Source organism: Cupressus sempervirens, chromosome 8, assembly GCF_028749045.1.
Source record: "Cupressus sempervirens isolate cs-2001-9-10 chromosome 8, ASM2874904v1, whole genome shotgun sequence".
NCBI classification, from domain to species: Eukaryota; Viridiplantae; Streptophyta; class Pinopsida; order Cupressales; family Cupressaceae; genus Cupressus; species Cupressus sempervirens.
In genome coordinates this window covers 519,252,920-519,278,536 of record NC_143125.1, presented here as the reverse complement: position 1 = coordinate 519,278,536, position 25,617 = coordinate 519,252,920, and the positions used below count along the sequence as shown (strand labels likewise).

Below are 25,617 nucleotides of genomic sequence, written 5' to 3'. Positions count from 1 at the left end.
CCCGCGGACAGGTTGGCCGCAAGCATAGAAAGCCGCGGACAGTCTGTCCGCGGGTGGTTATAAGCCTCGCGAGCAGCTGTCCGCGGGCACAAAATTGTAAAAAAAAAACTTCCTTGCCAATATAGGCGCTCATCAATACAGCGTCGCGGCACAAATAGTGGATGACAGTTGCGAAAGAATTTTGAGCATAACAACGGGCTTGAGCGGCAACAAGGGAGATGCTAGGGTTTTGAGGTCGTCGAGCTTGTATGCAGATGTGGAGCAAGGGCGGCTGCTGAATTCGGATACAGTGAAAGTGAAAGGCGTTGCAGTTCCTCAATACTTGGTGGGCGATGGCGGGTATCCTCTGCTTCCATGGCTCATGGTGCCTTTCACCGATCCTCTGGAAGCTTCATCCCAAGAGGACTTCAACGGTAAACGCCTGGTCATGAGGAAGCCTGCCTTGAGGACCATCGCCTGCCTCTCCAGCTGGGGAATTTTGAGTAAACCTATCGAGGACGAGAATGTTAGAGGAGTCGCATGCCTTGGAGCTTGTGCTATACTCCACAATCCACAATCTTGTTCTGCTGAGGGAAGATGGTTTTGACACTTCAATTCAAGATTGCAACTTGCACGATAATAGTTCGCAGTACTACAGGGATTCCAGCAGTGAGGAGTCTTTGATTGAACACAAGGCGTCCCTCGTAAGGAATGCTCTAGCTCTACATGCTAGGGACTATATAGGGAAGACGATACCATTTTGCATGGAGTCAGCAGGTAAGCGGAAGCCGTGGAAGAGTCAGTTGGCAGCTAGCATGGAGAAGAATTCAAGAGTTTTGGCATGGGGGATTCGAGTTGCAGGCCCTTCCGCTTCCAGTAGCAAGAAATAGAAGACTAAGGAGGAACTCACTTATCTCACCGTCCAATTTGAGAGTCTTAGTGGAAGCGAATGCCGAAAGTGGTGACAAGAGACCCCTGAGGCAGACCAAATTAAACAAATTTTGGTGCGGGCACAGGTACATTGGGCTATTCAGCTTCCCATTTTTTCCATCCGGTTGTTTGAATCAGTATTGCGCACCATGATAAAGACATATAGCGCTCCGAACAGAATGAGTACATTCCTGTACAAGCAACATCAAATGACAGTGTCTTTTAAACCTAGGGATTTCACTAGGGTTTTCGGCATCCCTGGGCCCGATGGGAGGAAAGTGGAAATCAGGAATCATAAACTGTCACAGGAACGGAAGGAGCATTGGATAGCTCTAGTGTGCAGGGACCTTACACCCGTGGAGAGGGAGACAACAGTTCAGGGGACAAAGTGCAGAGGGCTCCGCAGAGACTTTATTCGGGAGGGTCATTGGCGTTGTATCATGGATGTCATCAAGAGCAGGTTGACAAGTGCCACCCGGGCCTCAGATATCGCATTGCCGCAGATTGTGTTTATGAATGGTATCATGCAGGGAGTGGTATATGATTGGGCTTCAGTACTTGCTGACAAGATGGAGGAATTCATGACGCTTCAGCACCGAACATTTTTTATGCCGCACCATGCCATCGGGTTGTTCCTAGAGGCTGCAGCTAGCCAGATTCCAATGGATGGCTTTGAGGCTCCTCCAAGGGGCAAGTTGGCAGACGGGGAGCCTCCCATATTCTACTGGCGACACTTAGATACAGGAGGGTCAGCAGCAGGTCACAAGAAAGTACTCCGCGAATTGGCCCCTTTCGGGGAGACAGATAGCGGACGGGAGGGCACTTCGATGAGTGATGGGGCTGAATCCGTGGAAGAAGAGGAGAGCACATCGGCTGAAGTTGACGGTGAGACAGTGGGTAGTGGGCACACATTCTTTACCCCTCCTCAGCTGTCAACTTCAGCACACTTGACTACCTTTTCGACACTCATTCCGGCGTTTGGTCAGCATCGTGCCCCGGTTCTTATGACTCCTCCAGCAGAGGCAGATGTCCCACGCACAGTGACGGAGGTGGCCCCACAGGCACTGACGGATGATGTCCCACGGACATTGAGGGAGGTGGTTCCACAGACAGTGACGGACGTCCTACGGATAGTCGCCGAGTCATTGCCAATGGCTGTAGCGGAGGTGCTTCCAGTTGTACCAGCAGATGTCACCGTCGCAGTCACACCGAGAGCACAGTTGCCACCGCCACAGTCTAAGCCGCAGATTCGGTTGGAGGTCATTGATTGTGATGCAGTGGTCACCGTTTCATCATCCTTTTTAGCAGAGGCCGAGTCAGCCCAGCCAGTACCGGAGACGAACATGGAGCTTGCACAAGTCGACCAACCGGGGGTGATGGATAGAGCTAGTGAGTTTCTAAGGTAGCAGTTCCAACTCACTCCTGCCAAGCGAGGTCCGTCCATTCAGTCTCCTAGGCGTTCAGAAACATGGCTAGTAGTACCAGAGCCTCAGCTTCAGGAGGAGGGAATGCCACATGCCGTGGTTGCGCCAACAGCAAAGAAGGCGGCACCGGATGTGGGCATGGCTCCCGCTGATGAGGAAAACAGTGATGCGGAATGGTCATTGGAGGCCTTCGCCAAGGAGGACTATGGGTCAGATGAGGACAGGTGCCAGGATTACCTCAGGACTATGAAGTCGACATTGAAGAAGGGACACGATGTGGCAATTCAAGCCCTGACTCGACGGAGGGAGTGGCACTTGATCAAAGCGTATATCTGTGGGATTTGTCCTCGGCGATTTCAGACTTGCTTTATAGACAAGGGCTGGCCGGCAACGGAGACAGCTGAGATGTTGGCAGATTGGGCCACTGAGCCGGAGTTGGGACCCAGCGACACCCCTATGATGAAGCTGGCACATGAGATTGTGGGATTGTACAAAGATGTTTACTACGGTCGTCAGCGTGCGGAGGCGAACAAGGTTGCAGCAGAGCGATCATTGGCAGCTAAGACTGAGGCTAGACAGAAGCTAGCCGCCGACTTGGCCGACTAGCAGCCAGCATGGGCCACAGAGCGGGCAGCACTACTAGCAGATTTGGCAGCAACGGTGCAGGAGAGAGATGCAGCTAAGCAAGGTATGGAGGCAACAGTTCGAGATAAGGATACGGCTGAGCACAAGATGCAGTCAGCTAGGACGCAGGCCATGGATGCGGCGCTTCTTTTAAAGGAGGCCGTCGAAGTTAATTCTCAAGTTCAGACAGATCTTCGCATCCAGACTAAGCAGGTGTACGAGTTACGTTGCCAGCAGCACACTTCTAGGACACCCCCTTCTCTCTAGTATTTCTTCTGTGGTCTGTAAGTTGTCTCCTAATTTTGTTAGTCGTCAGGAGACGACTGTTTTTTTGAGGGGGATGGTGTTAGCCGACTGGATGGTCCCGACGGTATTTTGTATTCGGTAGCCGACGGTCCAGCGATGTTTCGGTATTCTGTAGCCAACGGTCCGTTGGTGTTTCTGTATTCTGTAGCCGACGGTCCGGCGATGTTTCTGTATTCTGTAGCCGACGTCGTCGGTAAATAGTTTGTAGCGGATAGAATAATTGTGGCCAACGGACCTCTTCGGGAAGGTTCGGCGGTAGTATTTATATCCCGTCTAGGATCTTTGTAAATCATCATTCACTTGCTATTGCGAATATTATTCTGCTATTCATGATCATTGTCTGTATGCATTGATTTCTTTACCTATATGGTAAACAAATGTTGCAAGAGGGTAATGTAAGAATGGGGCAAGCAAGTGTGATCTTGGTTAGACAATTAATTCATAAAAGATTGGTTTATCTCTTCATTAAGAATTAAATCACCTTAAGATTTGACAGTCGTATATATAAGATGGGTGTTAGGTGAGAACGTAATTTGTTTCATTGGTTTTTAATTGCTTTTATTCACAGATATAACAGTCATTTTTTCAGAATTTTCAAAGTTCACTTGATTCCAGTGGTAACAGAGCCATTAATCAGTCTTGGGTTTCAACACACAATAACTTGATTTTAAAAATTTAATTTATGTCAGTTTACAGGTTCCTTTTGTTAGTCGTTGATCATCAACAATATATATCAATTTGATGCATAAAGAGGTGGAGTGGATCAGAAAAGCAATCTAAAAGATGTATTTTGGAGAGTAGGCGAAGCTTAATTGAGATAAATTTCTAAGTTTTTTTTTTAAATCAACCACTCCAGAAAATTAAAAAGAGAGAGAAGCGATGATAACATGAACCCTCAGAATGGTGGTGTCTCATAAAACTGTCGCATTGGCATGTAATTACGATCAAATTTGTTAGTTGTTAGTTTGTCTCATAGATGGAAGACTCGCCGGTTACTCGGCGAGTTTTAAACACTCGCCGAGTATTTTGGGACGGCGAGTAAATCGCCCAAAAACTCGCCTGTCAAAAAACTCGGCATGAGTCCAAAAACTCGCCGATTAATCGGCGAGTTTTAGTCAAAAACTCGGCGAGTTAATGTAAAAAACTCGCGGTTCAGGGAACCCACGGCCAATGACGCCTAAATAGGTCAAAATGCATTTTTTTTGCATTGTTTCTTTCATTTGTGTGGAGCAAAGAAGGTTTTAGCTGATTGCAAGTGATTAAAGGCAGATTGGAGTGGATTTTGGAGGATTCTAACCGAATTTAGAAGAGAAATTTCTTTCCAGGTATGTTCATCTTATCATTGTTTGAAAACTTTTTATAGTTTTAAGCAAAGCTTTTATTGTTTTTGTTGTTGTTTGTAAATGATTTCAAATCATTTGAAAGTTGAAGCCCTAGTTGTTCTAAACTTCTAGCTTCTAAGTTCTAACTCTAAGTTCTAACTTTGTTTATTCGTTTTTCTATAAATTTAATTATTTATGTGTAGGGCAGCGGACAAGCATTAAGAAAACATGACAAACCAGCAAGAAGAGTGGCCACAAACACCATGCCCATCTGGATATATAGGTACTCGGCCTAAAAATGCAAGAGATAAGGCATGGCGGTATGCTTATGAAGCTCCAAGTCCAAATGATATTGGGAAGGTGATATGCATTCCCTGTGAGAGAATTATTTCTGGAGGCATAAACCGCCTCAAATACCACCTTGCAAGCATAAAGAAATATGACTCAAATCCTTGTCTCAAGGTAACTGATGAAGAAAAAAGATTCATCCATGCCCTACTTGCAGCTGCTGAAGAGAAAAAATTAAATAGGGAGAGGGCAAAATTAGCTATGAGGGCAGCCATAGCTGAATCTGAAGGAGCTCCTTTTGATATGCAAGAGGAAGAAGAAGCACTTGAGAACATACCAGGATCTCTTCGTGGCCCACGGATCCGCAAACAAAATTTCTCTTTTACCAGTTCCACTTCTTCTACATCTCCTACTTCTTCATCATCACCATCCGGATCCCCATCAGGGATAGGTGGTTATTTTGTGCCCAGGAACACACCTGGAGCACAGCCATCATTAGAGGGCACTGCATGGTTTAAGGAGGTGCATGAGCAAACTGATATTGCAGCAGCTGATTTTTGGTTTTTCAACAATATCTCAATGAATGCCGCTGATAGTCCCTATTGGGTCAATATGGTGAATGCAATGACAATATCAGGCAAAGGGTACAAGCCGCCTAATCGCAAGGATATGAGTGGAAGGTTAGTATTTTACTATTTAGTAATTGTAAATAATTGTGATTCACTTTAATTCATTGTTATATTTTAAATCTTAATTGTTATAACTTATTTCCTAATTTTTTACTAACACTTACACTTTATTTAATATTACACCTAAATTTTGTAGGTTGCTTGACAAAGCGGTTGGTGGGGCAACATTGTTGATAGAAGACCAAAAGAAAGAGTGGAAGAAGTATGGTTGCACCATTTTATCTGATGGGTGGACAGATGGAAGAAGTAGAACCATTATTAACTTCTTGATTGCTTGCAAAGATGATGTGGTGTTTTGGAAATCTGTCGATGCCTCCAACAAAGTGAAAAATGCAGCCACATTGGCTTTAATGTTGGAGAATGTTGTCATGGAAGTGGGAATAGAGAATGTGGTGCAAATAATCACAGATAATGCAGCAGCATATGTGGCAGCAGGTAGATTTAATTTTTTATATTTGAATCAATATGAATCATGAATGTAATGCTATGGTATTATTCAATTTAGATTTGATGTAATTTGTAAATACTAAATATGGAAAGTTTGTTACTGATTATTGATTTTTTGCTAATCTTTTAGGTAGAATCCTCCAAGAGAGGCATCCCACACTTTGTGGTCACCTTGTGCAGCACATGTCCTTGACCTTCTTTTGGAGGACATAGGAAAACTTGATTGGGTGAGTCCAGTTGTGGAAGATGCTAGGCGAGTCACGAAATATATCTATAATCACCCATGGGTTCTCAGTTTGATGAGAAAAGCCACTAAAGGCAAAGATTTGATGAGGCCTGCTATGACAAGGTTTGCAACGGTCTTCTTGACGTTGCAAAGTATTCTTGACCACATATTGGCTTTGAAGCAAATGTTTGTATGTGCTGATTAGGTTGCTTCACCTTACTCAAAGAAGCCCGAAGGAGAGGCTGTGGCACGAATAGTCTTTGATGATAGCTTTTTTGCAAAGGCTAAGGAGATTGTGGAGGTAACTTCATTATATTTTTAGTTTATTCAAGTTTCATTATCAATTCATAACTTACTATGTTATTAACTAATTTGTATTTTTCAAATTTCAAATGTAGATGTCTCTACCCTTGGTTCTAGTCTTGCGCACATGTGATGGGCAGCAATCCCCAATGGGAAGTCTTTATGAGGCCATGGATAGGGCGAAAGAGGCTGTTAGAAGTTACTATCACGGGGACAGTCTCAGATTTGACCCCATTTGGGAAATAATTGATAGGAGGTGGAACAATATGCTCCACCAACCTATTCATGCAGCAGGCTACTTCTTCAATCCCAAATTCAGGTACTATGATAATTGATTGTCCTTGAAGTTGGAATTTTAATAAGTCTTTATTTTACTTTACTTTTTAAAGTTGTGTAGTAAGACTTGATATCATTTTCCATTTGTTTTAGGGCTGATGATTCCTACTCAGATTCTAATGGAGAGGTCATGGAAGTTCTCTCTAAATGCATTGAGAGAATGATATCAAGTGAAGAGGAGAGAGACCTTATTGTGACCGAACAACAAATCTATGTGGAATCAAGGGGTCCTTTGTTCTCTTCTATGCTAGCAAAGAGAGCAAGATCTACTCAAGCACCAAGTAAAGCATCAAACTTTAAAACTTTTGCTAATTGATAAGTTGTGCTTCTGATTTTTTTTTTTATTGCTTTATATCTTTTTTAATTTTGTTTTGCAGATGCTTGGTGGGCAAGTTGGGGTGGCAATACCCCCAATTTAAGGAAATTTCCTCTCAGAGTCCTATCCCAACCTTGTAGCTCATCCCATTGTGAGCGCAATTGGAGCTTATTTGAGTCCATCCATACAAAGAAAAGAAACAGAATGACTCAAAAACGGCTTAATGATCTTGTTTATGTGCACTATAATCTTAAGTTGCGCATAAAAAAGGCACAGCTCTTAGAACTACCTGGTCCGCTTGATCTAGATGAGATAGATCCTTATTCTGATTGGACAGCACAGGAGCCAAGTCCATTGTTTACACTAGATGAGATCGCTGATTTGGAGAGGCAGGCCATGGAGGGGGAGGCTAACACTGATTTTCAGTTCACTATGGATGACATTGAGGATGAGGACGAGGATGATGATGATTCAGGCGAGGATCAGGCATTACCATTAGGAGGAGATGCATCCTCTTCTAAGACGCCAAGCCAATCAATAGGGACGTCGAGCGAGGGGGCACAGCCACAGAGTTCACAGTCACGCAGCTCACGCCCTATCCCAGTGCGGGCCACTTCTTCTAGGACTAGAACCCCCTCGCTTTCCTGCTAGTGCAAGTGGAAAGAAGAAGATGTGATTGACATTGTATTGATGTATTTAGACTTTTAGTATTTACTTCTAGTTTGACAGATTGAAACTATTTAGTAATTTACTATTTTGCTTCCTACCATGAGCATTCTGCATGAGAATGCAATTTTGTACGCATTATGCATTTATATATATCTAAACTTTGTTTCTTTCTTTTGTCTTGTCTTTAATTAACTTATTAGATTCATCTTCTCATTAAATTTTGCAAAATAAATGTATTTTTAATTAAATTTCAGCGGCTTTTTAGGTTCCCGAATTTTTCCCGAGTTTTTTTTTTAAATCGTCGAGTTTTTCCCGATTAAACTTTTGGGGGGCTTGGCGAGTTTTTGCATTTGGCGAGTTTTCCAACTATGGTTTGTCTGTTGCTATGAGAAATTTGACCTCTATTATAATCTTAGGAAAAACATGCTAAACCTTTAAGAGGAGAGCGCAAAAATTGGTTTATTAACACTGCAGCCTGTCTCAAACAATAAAGATTCCACAGCACTGACAGGATCATGGAACTGAGCGGGATGTCAAAGCAAAAAATTTAAAATTCTTCGCCACTTGATGAGGAGCATAAAACTCAACAGTATACAAAAGAAACATGATAAGATAATGCTGGAATTCAAAAAACCTAACCATTTTTCCATCACTTCAAGTGACAAATAAAAGCACAACACCATTGAGTTACTGTTCTTCTTTTTGTTACTAGCAGGTATTTCTTAAAGACAACCACCCTCCATTATAATAATTTGATCTCTATAACAACGCAATGAATTGGAATTGTACTTCATAAATCTACTGAATCGTTGTCTTTTCATTTTGACTATTTTACAAATAAGGAAAATGATTGTTAATCCATTATGCCACACCTCCAATTGCATGTCCACTTTGATACTTGCATAATACAAGCAATACAAATCATTTGAAGGTATCTTGACATAAGAGAAAGATGAGTGTGATCAGAGACTTGAGAGTAAGGGGCTTTTTATCAGTAATAAGGTTTCCTCTATTAATATCCAAATAAAGATTACAAAAAGTTTACAAATTCCACTGAATGGATGATTCCACTTCAGTTATCCACCTACCCTTGCCAAAGAAATTGACCCTACAAACACCATGAAAAACTGCATGAAAAAACTACATACGGCAAAAGACAGCCATACTACCACAATTGGGAATACCCTAGGAAACAAACTAAAACAACCAAATTCAAAACATTACAAGAACCACCCACACGTGTCCTTTAACAGATTTGGGATGAACATCCCTCCTCATTTGCCCTTCATGCCTGCCTTCCCATGTGGCACCCTCAATGCTGCAGAACTCGACGCACCCAAAACAATGGCCCCTCTGATTGGGGTGGACTTCATCTTTCAGCAACACTTGTGCTCCATTTCTTCCTGCACGTCCTCAAACTGCTGAATGTACAGAAAAGGCCACATCCACTCCTCACGCACACCATCAATCTATGCCTGGACCAACTTGGACAAGCTCCACAAAATCAACGTGAACACCAACACCTGGCTCGGCTCAATTCACAATGTCCTCCTCACCCTCGGCCCACTGCGGCTCCACGCATATCCACATTACCTTTTGTAAGAATTTGCCTAAGGCAATGAATGCGATGCCAACATCTAGAAACTCGAGGTATAGCACAAGAGAGACAAGATGATAATTAAATGAGAATCAATTATGATCAAATGATAATGGATATTCAGATATCCAATGTTTAGATACAATACATGTAGATATAACTGAATATATAGGTAATGCAAGATAACTAGGAGTCATGCAAGTGATAAGCAAAAGAACTAACCACACGTCCACCAAAGGTGGATTATCCTCCATTGTGCATGAATGTATGTGCAACAATGAGAGGATAAGAACAGAAAGGTGTATCACACAAAGAGAGGTGTGAGACAACATGTGCTCAAATGAAGTACAAACTCGTAGGTGTCTACATGACAACTAATATTGAAAATGCACTATCGTAAGGAAACCTAAGTTAGGTGTAATTAGTAATATCTAGTTACACCAAGACACCCCCCCCCCCCCCTCCTTAAGTGCAACTTAAGGGAATGCACTTAAGCTTACAAAAGCTAGATAAAAATAGAAGGTGGGTCCCAACTACTAGGCCATGTTAGGTACCCATGTACAAACTACAAGTGCAAAAGATATGCAATGCAATCTCTCATAAAGCGGAGAAAGAGGGAAAACCTTGTTGGAAAAACCCTCCCCCAAAGAGACAGTTAAAAAAGAAAAGCAAGATGCATGAATGGAAGGAGTAATCTTGACCGCCCATTATGACATACATCATGCATATACAATATAGAATCCCTCCATAGGAAGGAAACATGGAGAAATGGTATCCCCCCTATAGTGAATAATATCCTATAAGTATGGCAAGTGCTTGAAGAGAAAAGGTGGTTCAATGTCTACAAACAACATTTCTCCCCTTGGAAAGAAGATACACCAAGTACGAATGCAACAAGCCTTCCTATTGTGGATAGGAAGAGGAAAAGGGGATCCAAATGAAGTATGAGGTCTCAGAAGTCTGAAGACGTGTCACCATGTCCTTGATTTATGAAGATTCCATAAACCAATCAGGATCAAACCCAAAAGAAGAAGGTGACAAACAAGGAACCAATGGTAATTGCTCCATGTAGGAATGTGGATAAAACTCCAAAGACCAAGATGCCTCCTCAAAAGAGGAAGACAAAAGAGAAGCAAAGAAGCCCCCCCTCTATGTAAAATCTACACCCATGATAAATGCTCCTGAATCAATGTAGAAGATGCACGAAGAAAATTGAATGGTGTTCTTCCCTTTAGGAAGAAAAGGTGCCCTAGGTACATGAAAGAATATTCCCCCAATCAATAGGAAGAACTTTTAAGATGTATGTTGTCTCAGGAAACTGAATAGGATCAACCATGCACTTTGCCATCTCAAGTGAAGTTTGAGACTCATGAAGACCAATCTCCAAAGACTTAATCGTCTTCTCTAAAGTGAAAGAGACCTCCTGCAACTATTGTAAGAAAGTATCCACAATCATGTCAAAGTCAAAAGAATGATCAAGTGAAGAAGAATGGATGAGGGTAAGAGTGTTCCCTCACAACAACTAAAGAAGGATCATCCTCAATAAAGAGAAGATGAATATCATCAATGCAGTCTCACAAATCCTCACTGTAGAACTCCATAAACAAACTTGCAATGTTTGTCAAGGAGTCATCCCAAGGAGCTATAACTAGAAGACAAAGAATGTCTTGCTGCACTAAATCACCTAAATCCATGCAAGTATCATCATGAACAACAGTAGATGTGATCTCAACTGGAGGAGTAGGAATTGCAACTTTTGGCTTTCGATCATCAAGACTCTCTTCGAATGCAAGTCTTGTGATGAACTCTAATATGTCATCATCATAGGAAATATTATTTGTATCATCAAGTGGAATGAGGCAATCTGCAACTAGATCAGCTGGTACTGGAGGAATATCTAGATCTCCAAAATGTTCCCGAATAGTATTCCAAACTAGGAGAGGGGAATGAGTAACCTCGGTCGTACGATAGACTAAATGATATCTAAAGGAATGGAGACTCCTACAAATTAAAGCACAAATATGTTCATTTTTCCTCCACCAGCTGATTGCTTACAATAAGTCTTTGGCTCAAGTATGGGTCTATAAAGCTGGTACTAGAGGAATATCTAGATCTCCAAAATGTTCCCAAATAGTATTCCAAACTAGGAGAGGGGAATGAGTATCCTCGATCGTATGATAGATAAAGGAACAAAGACTCCTACAAATATTTTCATTTTTACTCCACCAAGATGATTGCTTACAATAAGTCTTTGGCTCAAGTATGAGTCTATAAAGATTGGGCAAGATATTAAGCCATCTACAATTTGTGGTGATTCCTTTTGGCCATAATGCATAATTATCCCTAGTTAACTATATGGTAGTAGGATGTGGTTCCATTATTACATCAATAATGTACCTCCTAGAATGCAATGAATCAAAGAATCCCCCCTAAATAAATGATTTTGGCACTTCATATGCAGTGCAAGTACAATTGCCACTTGCTCTATTTGGCCAAAGTGGACTTCTGATTGTGATTATTACAACAACAAATATGAAGCAATAACAAACTCAATATAATTAGGACACAAGATCTCTAAAAGATCTCAAAGTACGAGTACCAAATAGGCCAAAACAGACCAAATGTTGAAAATGAAATGTTCATCCAAATAAGACAATTCTATGATAGAAAAAATGGATTGCTCTCTAAAAATTATACTTTCAAAAAAATGGCACCGGAAAATGTGTTTGTATGAGCCAAAACGAATCTTCTAAAGTTGCAAAATCAAGGATTAGACAGGTATAGTCGTCAAAATCTGCAAATTCTGAAAAAATTGTCCACCAAAATCAAAAAATAGCTGCATCACTGAAAAGCTCAGGAAATTTAGGCCAAACTAATAATAAATGCATCGCAATGGAGTCTATTTGACCAAGTTATGACTGTGCAAAGTTGGACTGCCAAATGGAAAATGCAAATGGTGAGGGCTGGAAAATTCAAACTAGTGATGCTAGCATCAATCTCTGAGATCAAATTTGACAGTTTTATGGCTGTCACAGGAAAAAATAGAAAACAATTGTTTGATGTGCAGATGGATGCCAAAATTAAAACAGTCAAACAGAATATGTGACAAAAATAGCTCTATTGACTGAGCAATGACTAGATCTGACTAAGCAAAATCTGATGAAAAGACAAAACACAATGCAAAAACACCCGCTTGTGGCCAGGAAAAGGCACGGGTTTGAGGGAGCCTTGATAACTGAGGTTTCCTCGTTCTATTGTGGGATTAGAGGTCAGATTAGAGGGTCTGTGTATCTCACAACAGGGAGCTAGATCTACATGTAGATTTGCTTAATCAAAATCTCATAACATTGGTTTGGATAGTAAAGTCAGACCAAAGATGACGGATGCTCAATGAATGCTTTGCCAATAATTGCAGATCGATGTGGCAGGTCGACAAACCATAGCTCGGGCTCTCGGTGGATGTAATTGTGCCAGGCAATACTAGGATTTGATCACTGCAAAATGATGTCGTGAATGCCACAAAATGCAGGACTGTTTCAGGCATTCGCATTGCCAAATCAAAGCACAATGGGCAAGTAGATCAGCAGTGAAGGGGATTGCTAAGTTGGGCAATGTCTTTGCAGATAGGATGCCTCTACTTGGATCGTCAATCTCAGTCTTAGATGGCCTTGTGTCACTGAATAATTAATCAAAGCAATGTGTGGAGCATGGGCTCGATTGGGAGTGTTGACTTGTGATGTTCAATGGTGACTAAGTGTGATTTCCAAATCGGAATTTTCACAGAGAGCAATGGGAAGATTGATATGATGCCAAGGATGCTCGATGGATTGATGCCAAACTTGGACAAGTGCAAGGTCCGCATGTGGGTAGTGGATCATTGTTCGGCGCTTATATGCACTCATGTGTGTGCAGATCGAAGTTAAGCCAGATTTTAGGCTGCATTGGTGCTTGGAGTGAAGAATCTCTCGAGGACTCGAAGTTGGCTCAAGCGATCATCTTGTTGTCACCATGGAGATGAGCAAGGCAACCTAGGTAGCCAAGCTTGGGCTCGAGTGCAATGGTAGGGGTTGTGGGTACACTTTGAAGAGGGAAAACACAGCAAGCTCGACTTGGGGAAAAAAGCCCGCATAGTGGCAAATGTGGTGGGGGGTCCCACATGCATCCCACTTTTGTTTTTCTCTTCGTTAATTATCCACACATTGCCATATGAATTGTGATAACCTTGTTTCATAATGAGGTCACCTACCACAAACATCCTATTGTAGGGGAATATTCTTTGTGAACTCCCAAAAGGAATATTCTAAACACTTTAAGTTGTAGGGACAAAATAGGGAATATTCTTTGAGCTAGCAAAGTTATTTGACAAAATGGGCCGATTGACCAAGATTTTTTGCCAAAAAATAATAAAGATGGAAAATCTACAAATCTGAATAAAAAATTTGAATATTTTTTTGAATTTAAAAATTCAAATGTACTGTCAATTTGCAGATCGGGCTGCCCAAGTTCAAGTTGCAAAAAAAAACAAGTTGCTTCAAAATTGACTTTTGCCAAATATAGGCAAATTTATAGTCAAAATTCACTGGAACGGCCACAAAGACGCAATGGAGAGGTCTGATCTTGCTCTAGACGCTCTCCCAAAAATGTTGATCCTGTTAGCATGAATGCTGATGGTATTCCTTTGGGGGAGTAACCTAAGCGTTGGAGAGTATTGACATGTTGCATTCATGACTATTTTTGTCATTGATGTCAACATAGCAGTAAGTCTGTAAAGATTTGCAAAGTAGCAGACAGAGATCATATTTGTACGGACAAAGTCTTGATGTACAAGTGAAGTGCATTTAAGGACATGTTTTAGCTTGTGTCCTAATGACGAGGTTAAATGCGCAGAGTCTAAGTCGAAAATGTATGAAAGCTATACGTGTTTTACCGAGAGCAGTGCAGAGACAAAGTGGATGATCCTATTATATCTTCTAACAGAGATATAATCTAGTGATGTGCAGTCAGCCAGTGACAGAAGACATTCTGATGGTGATGTCAGCAAGTGCGCAAGTCCTGAAGTCACACGTGTGAAGTTTTGTATATACTGTGAGCCGACAATGCTATTGTAATTGCGAATTAATTAATTATCTTATTATAATTCATTGGGAAAGCCTCAAGGCCGACTCAAAGAATTATTTTGAAGATAAGGTATAAAGGGAAGATGTTTTCCTTGTTTGTAAAGATGTGTATCAAGTATTGAATGTGAATCGTAAAAAGAAGCAGAGTATTCGATGAATGCGAGTAAGCGATCCAAGGGATTATTAGATGCTGAATTCGTGGTCTGGTATCAAGTTCAGAAAGAGCAGAGGTCTGGTTGACAGGACAGAGAAAGAGGAAGTACAATTCAAATCTATTATTCTGCAAGGAATAATACAAAGACCATTTGGACAGTGGGTTCAATGGTCTTGCCCTTGAAGTTGTTTGAACAGTGGATCCATCTGCCTTCTACAACTCCTAACAGGGTTGGAATCTCCTAACAGGGATTCAAAGTCTCCTAACAGGGACTGATATGTACTAAATGTTGTTATAGACTCCTAACAGAGTCCATCCTCTAACAAGGAATATTTATATTAGTACATCATCTTGTGGGTACCATCCACCGCGGTTTTCCCTCTGATCAAGGGTTTCGCTAGTTAACATATCTGGAGTTATTGTGCATGAGTATCTTGTTGTGGTTTCTAATTATATTGTTCACATGGTTAAGTTTGATTAAGGTTGATAATTGTGATAATAGTTGGATAACTGATTCAACCCCCCCCCCCCCCCCCCCTCTCTCAGTTATATTGGTGGACCATATATTCTAACATATCTCGAATCTGAATCGTGGCCCTCCAAAATGAAGCAAAATGATGCTCTTGAATGGCTAACAAATGAACACTCCTATGGCTCTGATACCATGTAAGAATCTGCCTCAGGCTCTGGTACCATATCAGAAATTGCCTAAGGCAATGAATGTAATGCCAAGATCTAAAAGCTAAAGAGATAGCATAAGAGAGACAAGATGATGATTAAATGAGAATCCCAATAATGATCAAATGATAATGGATATTCAGATATACAATGTTCGGATACAATTAATGTATATGTGCATGTATATATAGGCAATGCAAGATAATTAGGAGTCATGCAAGTCATCAACATAACAAATAAGCACGTCCACCGAAGGTGGGTTATCCTCCATTATGCATTGAAGTATGTGTAACAATGAGAGGATGAGAACACAAAAGTGTATCACACAAAGAAAGGTGCGAGACAACATGTGCTCAAATAAAGTGCCAACTCGTAGGTGTCTACATGACAACTAATATGAAAATGCATGTCCAAAGTAAACTTAAGTAAAGTGTGATTAGTAATATTTAATTACATCAACACCTTTCTCACCTAATCCCTCGTCCTCAAAATCTAAGCCCAAGCCAAAACCAAGTACAGGATGTCCAAAACGGTTTTGGGTTGAATGTTTGTGTTTTTAGATACTCATCTCTAAAGATGATGCAAATGCAGTTCCAATTCTTCACGCCATTAAAACAGAACAGACCCCTCATGTGCTTCATAGAAATTGCTCCATGGAACACTGGAAGCTGGTTTGCAGACACAATGTTCTGTAGGTCTTCAAAAAGATCACTCGTAGCCTAGTTAGCACCCCCCACTCCAAATTTAGATAGTCTATCCACTTCTACATTAGCTTCACAAAGCACATGAGACATCCTAAATTCCTCAAATGAGCCCAACAAACATTTGATCCTTCGATATGTTTATTCAAGTGCCAACTATCAGTCTCACCTTTAATAACTCCATTATTACAATCTAAGAATCGCCTTCCAAATGCAACTTGCCAACCTGCAAAAGCTTAGCCATCAAAATTGCATTTATTGCAGCCAAACATTCTGCCTCATTATTAGTGCCCTTAGGGAGCTTCTTCACTCCAAAAGCAAGATTATCCAGATCCCCAAAGCCACCACACACATAAGTTCATAACAATAATGGTTACAATTAAAATTCAAACAGATCACACATAGCCTGGTTAGCACCCCCCACTCCAAATTAGATAGTCTATCCACTTCTACATTAGCTTCACAAAACACATGAGACACCTGAATTCCTCAAAGGAGTCCAACAAACTCTTGATCCTTCAATTATGTTTATTCAAGTGCCAAGTGTCAGTCTCGCCTTTAAATATTCCATTAATTACAATCTGAGAATTGCCTTCCAAATGCAACTTGCCAACCTGCCAACGCTTAGCCATCAAAATTGCATTGATTGCAGTCAAACATTCTGCCTCATTATTAGTGGCCTTGGGGAGCTTCTTAGTTCCAATAGCAAGGGTATTTCCCCATTCATCTCTGGCCAAGAACCCTGCCCCAGATGGTCCAGGATTAACTTTTGCATCCCCACCGAAATTGATCTTGATACACTGCCTATGAGGCGCCTGCCAAGTCACCTTAGCCCTATCACTGCCTGGAGGTTTAGCCCTTGGAAGCCCATTAACAGGCAAGACTTGAGAGTAAGGTTATTCCAAGCAGATAGGATTTTAAAAACACATTTTAGTTAACTATAGAAAGAAAAAAGGAATAAAAAGAAGTGTTGTTCAGGAAATTAGGACATGGTAAAGCAATGCAGGACAAAATACCAAGAAATAAGTAAGAAAAAATCCATTCTAGGCCTAAATTTGGTAATGCTTGATTACTCTAGATGTTGGCCATGAGATTCATTATTCTATGTCTTTGGATGCACAATTTGTACGTGAAAGTCCATAAGGAATGTCTTGTATGCCAATATAACATTTAGAAAATCTTTACCTTTGCCTTTAATAATGCTGTGAGATGATAAAGCAAGAACGGAGCATTTTGGAAGAATCTTTGCCTTGGAGTACTGCAAGGCTTCTAGAAATAAGCAGCTTTTTCTAATCCAAATCAGTCTGCTCGTGCTGAAAAGGCACTTAATTCATTAAAGATCGGTTTGTCTTCCAAATAGGATTGTCTCATCTTAAAAATATGGTTGTTCTCTGTACAGGCGGTATTGAAACGGGATTTTTTTTCTAGGAGTTTGAACTTAAGACTTTTCAGATTTTTTTGCTCAAAATTTGCAGAGTTCTGTTCAATTCATTTCTGTTCTCTCAAAGCTGCGTACTTAAGAGCTTTACTGTTATAACAGCAAGATCTTGTTTGGAAGACACAGGTGTATAATAGTGGATGGACCAAATCTGCCTTTTTCACTACTCGAATGTACATTTTCAAATTAGTTGATCTCAATTAAGATAGTCCTGTTGGTTATGCAACCAATACAATAAACATCTATACTTATCAATAATAAAATTAAAATTATGTTTCTGTGAAGGCCAGATTAGGATGGATTCTCTAGGTCAGATCAGACTGGATTCTATAGGTATCCCAAGAACGTGTTCCCTCAGCCCACTGTACACAAATCTTTGGTAAACATAGTTCCAAGACAGAGATTATCCAGAGCAGCTTCCAATAAACTATCGTCCCTGTTACTGCATTGCCATCCTAGATATCTAAACATGAACCCTTGTTTTCATTCCTAGTCGACAATTTGAATTTTCAAGTCCAGTTTAACGTAGAGTGTTCTCTATGTGGTGTCCGAAGAAACCAATTCTAAACATTGAATAAACCCTTATATCCTAGGCCGGGAATTTCAATTGTCTTACATACCATCTCACTGTATTTACAGATTGGTCTTATAAAGTGGCATGAGGTGATCCTATTTGCCATTTATTATCTACATACCCTAACAAAAACCATAGAAATTATAACATTGGTGGGTGCCCTTGGCTTCACTCAAGTCCATCGAAGAAAGAGAATAACGAGAGAGAGAGAGAGAGAGAGAGAGAGAGAGAGATTGAATTCTTGATTTCTCATTTATTCATTATCTACGTAACCTAAATAAAAAATCTCATGAAATAACAACATTGGTCTGTGCCCTTGTCCTCACTCAAGGTTCTATCAAAAAAGAAAAAGAAAAGATAAAAACCATAAAAGAGTGAGATTGGATCCATGATTTATAGCCTATACTATTATACTATTGTGTAACAATTATCAATAAATAGAACTTGAATTATGTGGCACATATTATCTTCTTTAGTGCAAACAACTTCTTGCTGTAAAACTAGTTCTAGATGCATGCCTGTGATTGAGAAGCCGGAGAAGCCAACGGATGAAGCGGATTTTTCCAATCTTGGATGGAAACAGAGCACAACCACAATGCCACTGCAACATGGATGAGAGAAACCACCCTGTTGCAAAAGTCAAATGAACGTTTTGATAAGATTTTTCTGACTCCAATGAATGTTGCAGTCCATGAAACCACTCCAACGACCACTGTTTTTACTCTGTTCTCCATACCTTCCGCTGAACCCAAACTCAATCCTCTCCCCCACAAGCATACAAGGATCAGCTGGAAGTGTTTACAGGAGAAATACAAAGTATAAAGCTATATGCAGAGATAAGTGGGTAGGTTTGTTGTGGGTAACGCCAGTTCCAGCGGACATTGACACTGACGTGCATTACCTGCCATAACTGACAAAGAGAAACTTAGATGAGTCACAGAGGTGCTTGGCATGTGCCCTTTGGATACTAGGCTCTAGCTATATTCTTTTTTATTTGTTTTAGGCTGTTGAACTGCATTCTTGAGGCCCCATTGACGCTTCGGTTTTGGTGGTTCCAAATTTACATGGCTTGAACCTCTTTTCAGTCTTCCTCCCAATTGATTACGAGGGTACTTTAGAACTTGCTGGGACAGCCGGTTACATATATCGTTTCATCTCATATCTGTTCACTATTTTTATTTCTTTGTTTGTTTGTTTATTCAATATAATAAATTGTTTTTAAAATCACCAAGCCTAGAATTCTTATTATTTTTTATTTCAATTATATGTATAATAAAATTACTGTCTAAATTTATTTATTTAGGATTTCTCTTACTTAGCTCTCGAATCCTAATGAAAAGGTATTTTAAGAAAAATGTTTGTGTCTTATAATTACATTTTATATTTGTGAGAGGGATTTTAGGGTTAATACAAATGTTGTGAACTTTGCAAATTCTAGGAAATTCTTGAAGTTTTTCGACTCCTACGATTTCTATGGAAGGAATATTGAGAGTCTTCTTTAGGAAGACCAAGTACTCAATCCATAAAGTGTTTCACTACTTGAATCCATTTAATCCTCTACAACTTAAAGAGGTGGACATTGAAGGCATTTATTCAAGCCCTCCTTCTCTTTGCCCTAGGTCACAACTTGCAAATAGGTCTATGGCTCTTGGCAATAAGCGAAAACGAGAAGTAAAGTATGCAAATAAGGAAGCTTTTATGAATCAGTCAAGTGAGAATTCTTTTGATGTGGGATGGTGCGGGGTTAAAGGATGGTGGGAGAAGAAACTCTAAAAATGGTAGATGGTTTATGGGCAATCCCCATTTTCGAGAACTCAAATGTCACAGTTGGAGCAAATAGAATACCTTTAGGGTCTAGATCCTCAAATCCTCATGATTTGACAATTAGGTGGCATCCCCATCGAAGACACCCTCTTTTAAGGACTCGAGACAAGTAGGGAGGAAGCAATTTAAAACTTCAAAAGTGATTCCTTCATCTACATGTAATGGTTTGGCCCTTAAGGATGCCCAAGCCTCTATTAAAAAAGATCCCCAAACTTTGATGTTTATACGAAAGGTATGTGGGGGTATTGCAATAGCAATGAGTTATTTACTAAATGGTATGGCCCGGGGCAATCTATCAATCGTATTTAGCAACAATTAAAGTCATCATTCAAAAATTAGGTATCTCAATCCTTGATCAAGATTTTTTATTTAATGACTGTAAAAATTAAATCCTAGAGATGAATTGTTAAACAAAAACCCTACCTTCTTTCAAAGTTGTCATCTTAAATTTTGTAAAGGGTCTCCAAATTTTGATTTGAAATTGTTTTTAAAATCAAAGATTCTCAAATGAGTTGTGATTCCTAATCTCTTAGTAGAACTCCTTCATAGTCAAATGTTATCTAGAATTGGGAAACTCAAGGGAGGTTTTGAAAGGTTGGAAGAAAAAAATTTCTCTTCCTTGAATCAAAGAATCTCAACTTATATGGAGTTGGGAGTGGAGAAATTGGACTTTGTTTAGTTAATAACTAATCAATCTAGTATTTGCATCCTAAAGTTTACTATATAGCCATTGAGGGTAAAGACAATCTTACCTCATCTTTGCCCATGTAAGCAAATAAAGGAAAGATCTCAGAAACTCTTAGAAGCTCCTATTAATAATTCAAGAATGAATATAATATCTCTATTCAATTTGTTGATAAGGGAAGGGGTTTTGTTATTTCATATCGTATTAATATAGTACTGTCGTGTATGTTGAAGAGCCTCTCACAACCCTAGAGGAAGGGGAAATGGGAAGGGATATGGAAGCATGTTGGCTTCCCCTAATATTCCAAAAAATGAACCTCTAGTGGTAGAAATTGAGAAAATTAAGTAGGTTAAGATAAGTAATGAATATGACATGGCTTCAAATTCTTGCTAGAGAAATAGTTGTGGGGATTTGACTACTAATATCTCCCCTAATCTAGTCACTACTCTTCAACATATTCCTTCTTTAGCTAAGTCTAATAATGTTATGCTCCAAATAACTAAAGAAGGGAACTTTTTGGCCTGTTGGCTCCTGATTTAACAGAGTTTGAAAAACCAAGTATGCAAGGCAAGAATTCATCTATGGGCAGCTATCTCCAATAATGGACACAATTCACCAAGAACCTGGGCCAACTATAAGGCTACACTCCTTCTTCACTTCAGGCTCTGCAAAACCTAGGCGGGTGAACCTCTTAAGATCTGATTATGTGACCAGTGCAATGAGCATAATCAAGATCTAGAATAACAGATGAAACCCCTAAATCTTCTATACTTAACCAAGAAATCACAAGCATGAAATAGCTAATAGCATGACCCATGAAACTGGTAAGCTAAGTGAAGGTTAGACTTTGAATAACTTTTAACATTAAAAGGAAAAGATGATTTAATATGTTGGTTTCAACAAGACCCAGTTATGAACAACAAAACCTAATGATCCTATCTCTGATTAGTGCCTTATCTATTGGGCAATTTCATGAATTACAACCATACATCTCTTGGAAATCTTTGACATAACTCCTACATCAAGATCCCTGATCTATCTTTCACCTTGTGAATAGACATCTGCATCAAAATGAATCTCATACTTTGACCTATCCCATCATGAAATTTGCAAACCCTGTGATAAACATCAAGCAATTACACGGCTCTTTGTTCCATCAACAAGATACTTCAATCACATAAATTCTTAAACAAAATGCAACTTAGTTTATGCTCTTTGTTCACAAACTAGAAAATATTACAAATCCATGAACAGGAGACAAGATTTAGACTGAAGTTAAAACCCCTTGTTGTGTTTTTATTCATTTTCCTTGAAAACAAATACATGAAAGATGTACAACAATACTACACAAATCACCTAACAAATGAAAACTATCTGCATTAAAACTACAACTGTTGTTCATACAAGAAGAAATGCTTAAGGGAATGGTATCACAGTAATGAAAAGTTTTTCTTCCCAAAACTGGAACCAACCGGTTTCACAGTGAAAAACTGGAACCCTTACAATGAGAAAGAAAGAGAATGATATAGGAGGAAGTGAATTTTCGGATCTAATCAAATGATGAGAAGTGTCCCCTTAGAATTATTTCCCAAGAAGCTGAATAACCTCTCTCTACCTTCTCCCATCAACTGCTAATCATATCCCTTTTGTTTTGTCTTTCCAAATGCAAAATATCTCATTAAAAGACAAAAATCTAATAACTGAACCTAGATATGTGTTAATTGATCAATTTGAAGCCAAAATACGACAAAGACTCAAAATAACTAGATACAAGCGTCACTGAACATGTTCAAGGTGTTTCTCCACTGAATTCTACAACTAACAACTCAAAACACCTGATAAAATACACAAATCACTCTAAGAGACAAAACCTCATGTAGCATATACCAGTGACATCTTGTGCAAAAATAAACTTCATAATTGGAAAATTTTGCTCGTCCCAATTCCAATGGTATATTGGAGGTGCCTATTTTGAGCAAAAAATGTGCTTGCGGTAGCCATTTGAAGTTCAGGCTCCTCTTCATGACTTTCATAGCACTTTATTATTGCAAAAATTTAACTTTTTCTATAGTTTCAAACTATATAATAATTCAAACTTTATTAAAAAGTTTGAGTGCACGTTTAGCCAAAACATAATAAATTAATTTTATGACTAATTTTTTCCTTTGTTTTCTCATCCAGGTCAAACTTGATTTGACCACCCTCGCCACGTGTCAGCACTGGATTGGTTCTTTTTTTTTTCTTTGTCATCAAACCCCTCCAACTAGGTGCCATGTGGCATCATCTCATTGGTCCTCTATTTTTCCATGTCACTACGCCATGTCACTGTGCCACATCATCGGTCGCTATGTCACTATCCTAGTCAACATTTTGCCATGTCATCAGTGACATAGTGACCTTTCGACACATGTCATCTTCTTGCCATGTCAACACCTCAAGAAGCGTGTCACATCTGAAACCTCTGCCACGTGTCAATTCCTAACTCGTCCACCTCAGCACCAGCTCACTGCCACGTGTCAGATTTTGATTGAGTCACCATGTCACTATGTTATCTGTCGTGCATCTTTGTTTTGGTGACATGGTGACCACCGTCAGATCTACCACGTGTCACCATCTTGTGCATCAAAGATATTTGGACCACCATGCAATGCCACTTGTCATCACGCAGTTGGTCAGAATTTCACATCAACATCCAGTCACTGCACACATTGCCCAGCCGCCACTTGTCAGATGGTAATTTGCCCACGTCACTGTTGCCAGGTCCCACAACTTCCTCATCAGATCTCCATGGTTTTCTAGTAGGTCGCTATGTCGCTACCAAAAAACCTCGCCATTTTTAGGTGGCGACATAGTGCCTTGCCAGATTTTTCAATTTTTTCAACAAGCTTCCACATCATCACCTTGTTTTGTGTGTTCTTTCAAAATATCTGCAGAGCTTCTACAACTGGTTGGGCTGGGGTCCACCACACAGGTCTGCGGTTTCAAAAGAGTGATGTCTTCAAGACATCTAACATGATGTGTGTCTTTGTATTTAAAAATATGGGAAAATCGTTCCTTCCCAAATGTGGGATATTAGATTTTAGCCACCCTTTACTCGATTATCTCCCCTACATCACCGAAAGCTCTCCCTACGGTTCTCCCTAATGTCACCATCCAGCAGGTGGATTATCCTGCAATCATATGGACAATCAACCTTTCATGTTGGCATGAAAAGCTTAAGGGAAAGAAAATGTGGGATCTTGATTTTGACTCGTCATTTATCAATGGCCATCCCTTTTCTCCAAGTCTCTAGCGTCTCCTATCACATAACACTCTAATCATACACGCCAATTCTTTTTGCCATGGAGCCCTTTGCTTGCAATGTGTCATGAATCTGCACATTCTATGAGTTGTGGCTAGGGATGTTCCTTTCCTTTGCCAACGGCTTCTCCTAATCTCCAACTCCCTCTCTAATTGCAAGACTGCAAACTTGCATGAAATACATCTCGTTCAATGTGGGATCCAACCTTAAAGACTATGGCCTCTTCTATATCTTCATCATGAGCACTTTTGGCTTGTTGTGCATTACTCAATGTATTTTAAAACTACCAAGGTGTCTCCCCCTATTCCATGCATACATTTTGCAAGTAGTGGCTCCCTTTTTTGACAACGGTTTCCTCCTTAAGTTTTTCACCACCCACGATGGTCATCTTAGGCAGCTTCATATAACTCTCCTTTTAATGTTTCAACCAAACTCTTCCTCCAAGCCCTGGTGACTTAAGTGCTCCAAATTAACAGATCAACTAAGACCGTCGGTTGAGATCCTTGCATAGTATCTTCTCACTTTAATTGCCAAAAAACCAGTCCCAAAATCCCCTTTCTTTGTAAATTTGTAATCAAATCCCTTGCTCTTTCTTATTTGGCGTGAGCCGCCTCCCCCATTGTTGTCGTTGACTACACGTTTTCCTTGCATGTGCAGCTTCCTCTTTTTCATGGCCTTTTGGACATGGATGGCCCTGCTAAAACATGGTCTGCTAGTTTAATGGTGATACCTTGCTCAGCTTCACCAACTAATTCTTTTAATCCATTCGGTATTGTGAAATTCAATGGAAAATCCCATATGGCTTTTGCTAGATATGAAATAAGTTTTTCAAATTTGAAAAGAAATGGCAACTCATCTTGTCTAAATAGAAACAAAACAAACACCACTCCATTCTACCTTTCATACTTGATATTGTTGTGTGGGTTTTGCATAACATGGAAAATTGGTGCCAATGACATGGCCAATGTGATGGACGCATTAGTGGGTTCGGGAGCACTCACACTTAGACAGGTGGTGATAATGGCTACAATACTTGAATTCTCCATAGCCCTTTTAATGGGTTATAATGTCACCCACACCATGCAAAATGGTATTCTTACCTATGGGGCTTTCAATGGAAGAGATGCCCTTTTTCCTCTACAGCTTGATTTTTTCAGATAATACATCTAAAAATGCCCAGACTGATAAGGTTCCAACTAAATCAAAGCAAAATTATGACATCTCCAATTTTATTCAACATCACCCAGAAATGCAAAATCTTTATCCTTGTGATATTTCTTGATTGCTGAAACCATTCTCATTTATAGAGCTATCTAAACCTTTACTAGGTTTAGTATTACTTTTCACTAAAAATAAGCTTCATTTCATTCTTCAGAGAGACTAAAGTTAGATGAATTCCTTATCAAATTCATCTCTTTGTATGGAGTCACCCGTGAAGGAGAATCTCTTTAATAATCGTTGAAAGGCAAAACTACAACATATCTCTCCCCGAACAATGGTTCCAAGTTATTTGTTTCCAAGGTACAACGTCTTATAATGCTGGAAATCTCCAATAATTGGTGAAAAATATCCATATATCAAGGCATTTCTCATCTTCTTTGAAGGAACTTCCTCATTTTTTTAACAATCATTGTTGAGCAATTTACTTTTCACCTTATCAATCTAGCGAAATCAGTCAGGCCCCAAAGT

The 25,617-nt window shown here is 39.9% G+C and overlaps 2 protein-coding genes across 6 annotated transcripts in view; one reads left to right on the top strand and one right to left on the bottom strand.

Annotated features, from left to right (window-relative positions):
• Window positions 1-19,254, bottom strand: part of LOC149543472 (uncharacterized) — a 76,114-nt gene extending 56,860 nt beyond the window's left edge. For 2 of the 5 annotated variants that reach the window (XM_089798271.1, XM_089798270.1), the window contains exon 1: window positions 18,637-18,989. In XM_089798271.1, the coding sequence (XP_089654397.1) occupies window positions 18,637-18,852 (216 nt within the window). In that variant the 5' untranslated portion in view covers window positions 18,853-18,989. Of the gene's footprint in view, window positions 1-18,636 lie in introns of all 5 variants that reach the window. The other 3 variants (XM_089798274.1, XM_089798272.1, XM_089798273.1) reach the window with 3 other exon arrangements.
• LOC149543473 (uncharacterized) lies at window positions 7,005-16,100 on the top strand. The gene is made up of 4 exons (XM_089796541.1): window positions 7,005-7,155; window positions 7,252-7,768; window positions 13,945-14,065; window positions 15,966-16,100. The coding sequence occupies exons 1-4, from the start codon at window positions 7,005-7,007 to the stop codon at window positions 16,098-16,100; spliced, it is 924 nt and encodes a 307-aa protein (XP_089652667.1).
• Window positions 19,255-25,617: the final 6,363 nt, after the last annotated feature.

Bases quoted from the DNA above. Each gene is read 5' to 3' on its own strand.
- LOC149543473 (XM_089796541.1), top strand. From the start codon at position 7,005: ATGGAAGTTCTCTCTAAATGCATTGAGAGAATGATATCAAGTGAAGAG. The intron at 7,156-7,251 runs GTAAAGCATCAA...TTTGTTTTGCAG, and splicing joins AAGATCTACTCAAGCACCAA to ATGCTTGGTGGGCAAGTTGG. The intron at 14,066-15,965 runs GTCTGATCTTGC...TTGTGTTTTTAG, and splicing joins CACAAAGACGCAATGGAGAG to ATACTCATCTCTAAAGATGA.